An 11,140-nucleotide genomic window follows, 5' to 3' on the forward strand; every position below is an offset into this window, starting at 1 on the left:
TGTTTTTTATAAAATGCTCAAAAAATGCATTGTAAACAAAACAACTTGTTGCTTTTATTTTGAAGTTTTAGGAATTCGAGAAAAACAAGGGTTCTATAGTTTTTTTTCATTTAAATCTACCTCTTTACTTATACCATGACATTAACTGATACACGGCCCTTTGTTTAAATAGGAAATAACCTCTCCAAACACTTTAGTACCAAAAGAGGTTTTAGGGTATAGCCCTTCGTCTGGCAGAGGTTATACGACATACAAAAGCTAAAAATGGCACAATATACACTAAGCGCCGTATGACATTTGCTTATGCTTACAAAATTGACATCATAGATCGATCAATAAAATAATTAAGAAGGTTTAAGGACATACCTGTTTATGGTATCGACGCGTAATGCGTCCATAGAATTCGGACCAACTGTGGAAGTTGGGACCTATAATTTTGAGATACATATATAGCGATCATGAATACTCACGTAGGGAGCTTCTCACGAGTAAGTTGCAGCTACCTTCTCGACCTATCACAAATGACAAGGGAGGAACGAAAAAAGTGAAGAAGGGTTCACAAGTTGGAAAATTGAAAATAGTGCCGCATTTTGTGACCCCTTGAAAATATAATTTGTGTTGCCATACCATTATTTTATTTACAAATAATTTTGCAGTAATTAAATTCATAACTTTTTTATAAAACACTACTTTATTTTAAATTAAATTAATATTTCTAAAACGAGAAACATTTATTATCAACAACCCAATCTAAAAATACTTGGTAATTGATAAACAATTAATTAATGTTTGATATGTGGCCACATCTGTAACAGCTGTTTTTTTATTTGACAAATATGTTAAAATTGTTTATTTACACCCGAAGAATTTCTGCAATTTTCAAAAAAGTGAATAAATATAGTTTTAAGTCATTAAATGGCAAAAAGAAACGAAAATGTTTAATATTGCATTTTGGATGATGGTCGAATAAGGAATACAAAGAAAACCAAGCAAAATATTGTGCAAGTTGTTCTATGCGATGCCAATATTTCACTGGATCTTTTGCATTGGTTCAAATAAAGTTGTGAAAGATCCCATCTTCAGCATTTAAAGGAATTTCAAGAATTGTAAATAAATACAATACGTGAAACATCCGTCTTTTCTGTAGCATAAGTACTAATTCTATGAATGCTAATTACATTTCAATTCCTTTCTTCAACATTTGAACCAATTTCATGAACAAATACAATTTTAATAAGAATAATATAATGTTATCTTTCTTTTTGTTGTTTTTATTTTTCATATTTTTATATTTTACTTTACTGAATTTAATACTTGCTATTCTGACTTTTTCTTCTGACATGCCATGCCTAGGTGTTGGTTAAGATACCATGTACTGGGTTATTGAAGATGCCATCCAAAATGATTTGGATCTTTTGGGGGTCACTGTCTTGTAAAAAGAATGGGCGAAGGTGATAAAAATGTGACATGTAATTTGCACTCATGCTTGAATAGCATTTTTGGTATCGAATATTTTGCTGAAAACCTTAGCGAACAAAGAACAATTCAAAGGCACTTACGATATGTCACTTATCTTGAGTTGCCGCAAAGTTTGTAAGTACCTACATATGTATGCACATTGTTCTTTCGAGGGTCCTCTTTCATTCCTTTTGCCATCCTATGATTCTGAACCGCTTCCAATATCTGAAAAATGTTGGCCAAATTCAACTCCGCCTCCAAATTACGCCAAACTCGATTGAGGTCTTCCTTGCTTCATTGATACACGGATGAACATGTATAGAAGCCAAAAATTTCTAATTGTTTTTTATTTGTTACATTCAACGTAAAACATAAATAAATACAATTGATTGTCATTACAAATGTAAAATATTCGTATTTGTCGACTTTTTTCTATAAAAAATCTCCATAATTAAATTTTTTGTTCAACTCACCTTGATTTCTGTAGTGAGAGAAAATTGCCTCACATTCTCACTTTTTCGACATTTATGATAGCTACTTTTCTCACGAACGTGAGTTTTGTTCTCCCTTATGATGTTTATAATAAGGGAGGAGGCGAGAGTGAGAAAACTCACGGTGAGATGATGTTTATGATTGGGCTGATAGTTTAAGACTTGGTCTATGTGTTGAGCAATAAGAAGTATAGAATAGTATTGGCTAACAGATGCTACTTTGACTCAGCTAAGCAGTTTAAAAACAAAACCACAACTCATTAAACAAAGGTAACATTTTACAAATCACTGATACTACCCGTGCTAATGTATAGTTCCGAAGCCTGGGTACTTGTGCAAGCAAGTTGAGTGAAAAGTTATTTGAAAGTTCTTCGGGCCAATCTGCGTTGACTGTGAATATTGACGTCGTATGAACCATGCTGTATCTGCTATACAACGACATCGGTATAGTTAAACGAAGTGAGATTGCTTTGGCTAGGCCATGAAAATCACCGATGATGAAACCAATAGAAATGCGTATACATACGGGCCTCATGGTGGTACACGCAGAACTGGAAGGTCAATGCTTCGATGGAGTAAACAAGTGGAAACGAAGACGAAAAATACGATATTTCATATTGGAAAAGTAAAGCAACAAGTAGAGATAGTTTGGATTAGGTTATAATCACAATTAATACTAAAATTATTTCAACACAATATCCGAGAAGTGGCCGTAAATTGGATTGGAAACCTAAAGCATTAAACTTTTGGGGGCGATGACCGAAATAGGCCATCTTGGAACTGAACCTAATTTTGGAAGTCATTTCATTCGACAGATATAGTCCCAATCAGCCATTTTAGTTGATTAAAGTAGAAGTCATAGAGCTTTTGGGTAAACTTGTCAGGAAATTAGTTAGTTAGATAGTTGTGTGCCCATTCGCCATTTAAATTGATCTACCTAGAATTTGTTTAAAGATTTGGACCATTACGTCAGAAACCTTGTCAGAAAGGCTGAACCAGGTGTAAATAGGCACACAGAAATACCTTCGAAATAGGCATTAAACTCAACATAACTTAAAATAGTAGACCATTGTTGGGGAGGTACCCGAATGTGTTATCTGACATAGATTTTCGGCTAAATCGGATACTCAATTCGTAAGTTAGCGTGCTCATAAGTACTCTAAGTTCGACCAATGGTACCAAAATTGTAGGTCTGCAAGGACAGTCAAATCAATCCGAGAAATGTTCCAAAACTGCACTTTTGCGAAAATTTTTGAAAAATGGACGAAATATTACGATGCCCAAAGTTTGGACCAAATCGGTTAATCTCTCCTAGAGTTATCATGCGAAACATTTTAGGAAAAACAAGTAAGAACTTTTTATACCGTCCACCACCAACTGTATTGAAGTACCTAGCAAAATGTTCGATGCCAAAGATGCCATTCAATTATGGGTGCAAGTGATCTGGCTTGTCATCTTTTTGGCATCTTCATCGATGAATTTTATGTGAGCGTGGAACCCAAAAGCTGCTATTCATTTTTGGATCCAAAACATGCAATTTACACCAATGCTTTGACGTGTCATTTTCACCAATGCTTTGGCATGTCATTTCCACCAATGCTTTGGCATGCCATTTTCAGCAACCCTTTGCAATGACATTATCATTACGACGAGAGTTTTAACAACGTTGGTTGTGATATATATTAGAAAAATATTTAGAAAATGTGTATAATTAAAAACACAAAATTCAAATGTTGATGAAAAGATCGGATCTTTCACGACTTCCTTTGCATGGGTTCAAATGCTGATGAAAAGATCGGATCTTTCACGACGTCGTTTGAACCAATGCAAAAGATGCCCTGAAACCACGTCATCGCATGGAACCCCTTCCTTAAAATTTTGCTGGGTAATTATGAACAATTAGTAACTGCTAAGCTCTTCATCTACGTTAAGCCTAATTCCTTGGAGGAGAATAATATTTTAACGGATTATAATCACTTTATACTGAACATTTTCTTTGTGGATGTTTTCTACCCACCGTGAATGCGATTCAAATTTCTGGTGGAAAGTTTTATACCACCAACAAAGACTAAACAGAAAATATCAACCATTTCGTTGAGGTCACAATTTTCAAAATACCGAAAATCAGGAAGGGCTATATGACGGCGTGGGCCTATGTTTATCGAAATTAAATACCAAATCTCAGCCATTTCGTTGAAATATAGAGACTAAAACCTTGAAAATACCTAAACTCGGGAGGTAGGGGTCTGTAAAGTCTATATAAAGATCTGGACCTATACATAAAGTAAATAGTTTCTTGTTGAAAAACAAGAAACAAGGGAAGTGATGAAGATCTGTGGCGCGATCTGAAACTATAGTATTCCCTGCTTTACCCCTTGGTAAACATCGCCGATTTTTTCCCACTAATAAATTAAAGTTGATTTAATAAAATATTAAAACAACGACTATGGGATTATGCCAGACTATTTTGAAAAACAAAATAGAAGTCGTCATCCCAAATAACAAACGCCAAGCTTCCGAAAATTTTCAGGTTGAGTTTTATAACGCCAACGAAGACTAAATACCAAATTTTAGCCGCTTCGGCGGGATACTGAGGCCATAACCTTCAAATACCGAAAATCGGGAGTTACAGTTCTATGGGGTCTATATACAGACGTGGACCTATACCGAAAAATTTCAGTTGAAAAGTTGTATACCCCCGATGAAGACTAAATATCAAATTTCAGCCATTTCGGTAGGATATTGAGGGCACAACCTCAAAATATCGAAAATCGGGAGGTACTGTTCTTCGGGGGCTATCTGAAGACATGGATTTTTATTGACTAATTTTAGGTTGATAGTTTTATAACGCCAACGGAGACTAAATACCAAATTTCAGCAGCTTCGGCGGGATACTGAGGCCACAAACTTCAAATACCGAAAATCGGGAGTTGCCTTTCTATGGGGGCTAAAACAAGACGTAGACCTATACCGGAAAATTTTAGATGGAAGGTTTTATACCCCCGACGAAGACTAAATACCAAATTTCAGCCATTTCGGTAGGATATTGAGGGCACAACCCCAATATATCGAAAATCGGGAGGTACTGTTCTATGGGGGCTATATGACAGCGTGGGCCTATATCGGCAAATTTCAAGTGGAAAGTTGTGTACCCTCAACGGAACTAAATACCAAATCTCAGCCATTTTGTTGAAATATTGAGGCCATAACCTTCAAATACCGAAAATAGGGAGTTACAATTCTATGGGGTCTATATAAAGACGTGGATCTATACCGATAAATTTGAGGTGAAAAGTTTTGTACCCCCGATGAAGACTATATACCAAATTTCAGCAATTTCGGGAGGATATTGAGGACACAACCTCAAAATATCGAAAATCGGGAGGTACTGTTTTTTTTTTTTGGCTATCTGAAGGCGTGGATTTATATCGACAAATTTCAGGTGGAAAGGTTTATTCCCCCAATTAGGATTAAATACCAAATTTCAGCAATTTCGATGGGATATTGGGGGCTAAAATCTTATAAACACCGAAAATCGGGAGGTACCTTTCTGTGTGGGCTATGTGAAGGCGTGGGCCTTCAAGTGGACAATTTTGTGCCTCCAACGAAGACCATATACAAAATTCCAGCTATTTCGGTGGAATAATGAGGCGACAAACGTCAAAATATCGACACCCGATATGTACGGTTCTATGGGAGCTATATAAAAATGTGGACCTATACCGGCAAATTTCAGATGGAAAGTTTTATACCACCAACGAAGAGTAAATACCAAATTTCAGCCATTTCGGTGTTATAATGATTCTAAAATCTTCAAAATACCGAAAATAGGGAGGTACCGTTCTTTGGTGGCTATATCAAAACGTAGTCCGACATAGCCCATTTTCAATACCAAACATCCTCGGAGTAATAGAAACATGTATAAAAAATAATAAAGCTCTGTCTTCAAAATTGCGAGCAGTATATTGATTTCAATAGACGGACGGACAGACAGACATGTTTATATCGACTTAGAATTTTACCTTGATGAAGAATATACATACTTCATAGGGTCTCCGACGAACATTTTCATGCGTTACAAAGTAATGACCAATTTAATTATACCCTCCACATTATGGTGAAAGGTATAACAATTGGAACTTATGTGGGGTAGGTATCCGAAGGAGTGGACCGATATGGCTCATATTTAGGTTTAGGCAAAACGGTTGTCTTCCGAAACGTCAGTTGCTTTACAAATGAGTGAAGTGTTGTGTTACATAACGTCGTAAAACAATTGTTGGACCAAATCGGTTGAGCTGTTGGAGTTTTAGCGGTATGAACTGCGGCTGGTGCAGTCATCCTGGCAGACAGACCGACCGACAGAGTTAAATCGACTGCAAAGTACACATGTTTTTATATATACATATGTATGTATGTCATTTGGCCCCTCAGTAATGTTGGGGACATTTCCTGAGTATTTCAGCCATGTAAAACTTCTCTACAAAGTGGTGTCTTAAGACACGCCGTTCGGACTCGGCGATAAACAGTAGGTCCCGTATGATTGGGCTAATATGCACTCATTGATATGAAAGAAGTCTCCCTTGTCCCCTATGGGATGTTTGTGGAACAATTATTATTATGTCATTTGGTCAATAAAAAAATTGACCGGTCTTTTAAAAAAATGCTGGTTATCTCAAACTCCATGTAATTGGCTGTTGACATGGTGTAACACAAAACTAAATCACACTGAAGACAAGACAAAATTTTGTGTTTTTTCACTTCCCCGCGACACTAAATTCGATCCGTGGTCATTGAATTCAACTTAGTTCTGTCAAAGAACAACAACAGCTATTGGTTTGAAAAAGTTTTCTTTTTTTGGTTGCGTATAAAACAAAAGAATATTCATTCGTACTGTGAGAACAAGAAACCTCTTTGCTCAATAGGCGAAGACGAAGAAGAAGAACCAACAATAACAACAAGCAAAGACGAAACACCCTCTACGCTACCATGGTGGTGATCCGGAATTATTTGCATTGTTGGTCACGTAGGGGCGGAAAGAAATATGTAACCAAATCCCATTTAACCAATGAAACCTATAAAAGTCTATGCTCCGTCTGGTGATGAAATATTGTTGAAAATCCATTTCAAACAAACAGAAACCAAAACCAAAACGATCATCATGTTCAAAATCCTGGTAAGTTTAATAGAATATTGAAAACAAAAACAGAAAATATTGGCGGAAATGCCAAACCTTTAGACTCCAGCAGGAGAGTGCAATGGCAAATTTTATTAATTTCTTATCATTTTCTTGTATCTACAGTGCATCTCTGCTCTTTTCGTTGCTGCCCAAGCCGGTTATGCTCCAGCTGCCAGAAAGGCTTATGAAACTGGTGGTTATGCTGCCCAAGTTCAACCCCGTGTAACAAACACTGTTTACCCACAAAAAGCTGCTTATGGTGGTTATGGTTATGGTCACGGATCAGCATCGTCTGCATCGTCTGTTGCCGGTTTGGTTCACACTCCCACTTCTGCCCTTGATGCTGAAGTTTTGCGTTTGGCTGCCAAAGCTTTGGCTTTGCCCAGCCCTGGTGCTCCCCTCTCGACCCAAGTGAGAGTACCTGTTTTCCACAATACCGCTTACTCTTTCCCCGCTGTCGCCGCTGTTCCAGCTGTCCCACAAGGAGCTCATGATTCATCTGCCGCTGCTGCTGCCAGTAATGTCAACCGTAATCACGCCAAAACTTATGGTCATTTGGCTGGCCAACACAACAGCGGCTATGGTGCATCCCATGGCAGCAATGCTTACGGTCCATCTTATTAAACTGTGATGACCACGAAATTCCTTAACTTTCTTTCGTTTTGGGAAAGAAAGTTTAATAAAACGATGAAGAAAGAAGATTTTTACAAAGAAAAAACAATTTGTGTTTTTGTTTATTTATTTTTGATAAAGTTAAAACAATTTGGGAATCTAGGGAAAGAAGATGGAGGATTAATTATAAAGAAATTAAATAATAGGGAAAATATTTTCCCTATCCGCTACTGAACTGCAATATGGTCCCAGATAACCCGATTTGTTATTTTATAGCATAGTCATTAGTAAATGGATTCAAAGCGAACTGACTATGATAGGTTCTGTGGATCAAATTTAATGTTAAATCGCATGGAACCACCGAGGTTGGCAGGAGGCGGCCCAAGACCCCCCGAAATGGTAAAGTCTTATACATTTTTCTATATTTTACTTCCAATAGTTCAAATTTTGCCCCCAGTCTAGATGCATTTCTGGCTACGTCCCTGCATGTACCATATATGTATATAAGTATGAGGTGATTTCATGCAGATCTGAAGTAAATTTGGCAGAGCTAGTTCTAGGCTTTATACATACATACTCGTACATGAGTATGTATGTTTGGTGTATCTTAAGAATATAGTCGGGACGGGCCCAACATCCCAGCAAACCAAATGTAGGATGTCCGACACGTCTGAACAATTTCGGAAGCAACGTCGTTCAGATTTCGTTCCGATTTCTAAACGATTTTTCGGGGCGGAAATAGTTCAGATTTTGTACCGATTTCGTTCCGATTTCGGAACGAATGTCGGAAAGAAATTTCCTTTCCGAATTTCCCAAGGATTTTCTTCAGATTTCGTTACGAAATCGGATCGAAATCGATACGATGTCGCTCCGACATTTCGTTCCGAAATTATGTCAATCACTTCATACAACTTTCGTTAAGATATCGTTACGATTTCGGATCAGACATCGGACGTATCGTCCAAATTTTGTTCCGATTTCGTTAAGATGTCGGTACGATTGGTTTGCTGGGAATGTTTTTTCCATATTTTTAGCACAATATCCGTATCTGCCCAGCAAACCAAATGTCTGATGTCCGACACGTCTGAACAATTTCGGAAGCAAAGTCGTTCAGATTTCGTTCAGATTTCGTTCCGATTTCTAAACGATTTTTCGGGGCGGAAATAGTTCAGATTTTGTACCGATTTCGTTCCGATTTCGGAACGAATGTCGGAAAGAAATTTCCTTCACGAATTTCCCAAGGATTTTCTTCAGATTTCGTTACGAAATCGGACCGAAATCGATCCGATGTCGCTCCGACATTTCGTTCCGAAATTATGTCAACCAATTCATACAACTTTCGTTACGATATCGTTACGATTTCGGATCAGATATCGGAAGTATCGTCCGAATTTTGTTCCGATTTCGTTACGATGTCGGTACGATTGGTTTGCTGGGATGTGATATCCTCCCCAACTGCATCTATAGACGTAGATTATATACATAGTTTTACGTTTCGATATAGCCTCCATATAGCGCCCCATAAAACGCAACCCGGCTCCTTAAAGAATTTTGAAGGTACATATCCAATCCTTTTGACCACCGAATTACTTACAATTTGGGATTTTGTGCTTCCAGAGGTAAGAAAAACCAGTTTATATAGGTCCGCCTGTGGTTATAGCCCCATATAACGGTATTGCCCGAGATCAGGTATATTCTCGCTTTTATATACAGTTGGCTTAGAATGACTGTAGTTTGGCATTTTTAGTTCACCGTGGTTAAAAACTTCTAACCCAAAAATTGTGGACATAGCCTCCTTCCATAGAAAGGTACTTCCACATTTTCGTTATTTTTAAGGTTTTAGCCTCATTATCCCATCGAAATGACTGAATATTGGTACTTAGTCTTCCCTTGGGCTACAAAACTTTTCTTCAGAAATTTGTCGGATCAGTTCAACGTTTTGATAGAGCGCCCACCCAAATGACTGAAATTTGGTATTTAGTTTCCATTGGGGGTATAAACTTTCCACCAGAAATTTGTCGGTACCCTTTTATATAGTCCCCATAGACCGGTCCCTCCCGATTTTCAATATTTTTAGGATTTAGGGGCCATTATCAAACCTATATGGGTGAAATTTGGAATTTGGTCTTCGATGGGGTATTAAACATTCCAGAAGAGAATTACCAACATGAGTCCACGTTTGCATATAGCCCCCACAGAAGGGTTCCTACAGATTTTCCGTGTCATTATACAACAGAAATGGATGAAATTTGGTATTTAGTCATCGGGTGGGTATTTAACATACCAGAAGGGAATTATTACTATAGGCCCACGTTATCATAGAGTCCACATAGACGGGTACTTCCCGATTTTCGGTATTTTGAAGGTTGTGGCCTCTATATTCACCCGAAAAAGCTGAAATTTGGTATTTAATCCTCGTTGGCGGTATAAAACTTTCCATTAGACATTTATCGGTGTAGGTCCACATCTTTATATAGCCCTCGTAAAGACGTACTTCCAGATTTTCGGCATTTTAAAGGCTTCGGCATCATTATCAAACCGAAATAGATGAAATTTGGTATATAGTCTTCGATGGGGGTATAGAACTTCCCACCTGAAATTTTAGGTATATGTTGCCGTTTTCATATAGTCCCCTTAGAACGGTATCTCCAGATTTTCGGTATTTTGAAGGTTTCGGCGTCATTATAAAACCGAAATCGATAAAATTTGGTATTTAGTCTTCGATGGGGGTATAAAAGTTTCCAAAAGAGAATTGTAAGTGTAGATCTACGTTTTAATACCTGATTTTCGGTATTTTTAAAGGTTGTGGCCTTAATATCATACCGCAACGGCTGAAATTTGGTATTAAGTCGCCGAAATGGCGAAATTTTTGTTTTATAGTTTTCGTTGGGGGGTATAAAACGTTCCACCTGATATTTGTCGATAATGGTCGACGTCTTCATGTAGTCTCCATATGAATCGGTCTCTCTCGATTTGCAGTATTTTTAAGGTTTAGGCGTCATTATCAAATGGGATTTAATGGGATATTAAACATTCCAGAAGAGAATTAGCAATAACCCCACAGAAGGGTTCGTCCCGATTTTGGGTAATTTGAAGGCTGTGGCTTAAATATCACACCGAAATGACTGAAATTGGCATTTAGTCTTCGTTGGCGGTATAAAACTATGAACCTCAAATGGTTCAGTATAAGACCAGATCTTCATATAGCCTTAACAGACCCCCACCGCCCGATATTAGGTATTTTCAAGGTTTTAGCCTTAATATCCCACCGAAATGGCTGCGATTTTGTGTTTAGTTTTTCTAGGTGGTATACAATTTTCCACCGGTATTCATATCGCCACCATAGAACCGCATTCACGGCGGGTAGAAAACCTCCACACAGAAAATTTTCAGTATAATGTGA

At 37.6% G+C, this 11,140-nt stretch overlaps 1 protein-coding gene across 1 annotated transcript; it reads left to right on the plus strand.

Annotated features, from left to right (window-relative positions):
- Positions 1–7,087: 7,087 nt before the first annotated feature.
- On the plus strand, positions 7,088–7,749 carry Cp18 (Chorion protein 18). The gene is made up of 2 exons (XM_073981866.1): positions 7,088–7,122; positions 7,249–7,749. Exons 1-2 carry the CDS (start codon positions 7,108–7,110, stop codon positions 7,747–7,749), a joined length of 516 nt encoding a protein of 171 aa, XP_073837967.1. The 5' UTR covers positions 7,088–7,107.
- Positions 7,750–11,140: the final 3,391 nt, after the last annotated feature.

This window comes from Musca autumnalis, unplaced genomic scaffold (genome assembly GCF_047663935.1).
Source record: "Musca autumnalis isolate F117 unplaced genomic scaffold, ASM4766393v1 scaffold_4, whole genome shotgun sequence".
Lineage (NCBI taxonomy): Eukaryota > Metazoa > Arthropoda > Insecta > Diptera > Muscidae > Musca > Musca autumnalis.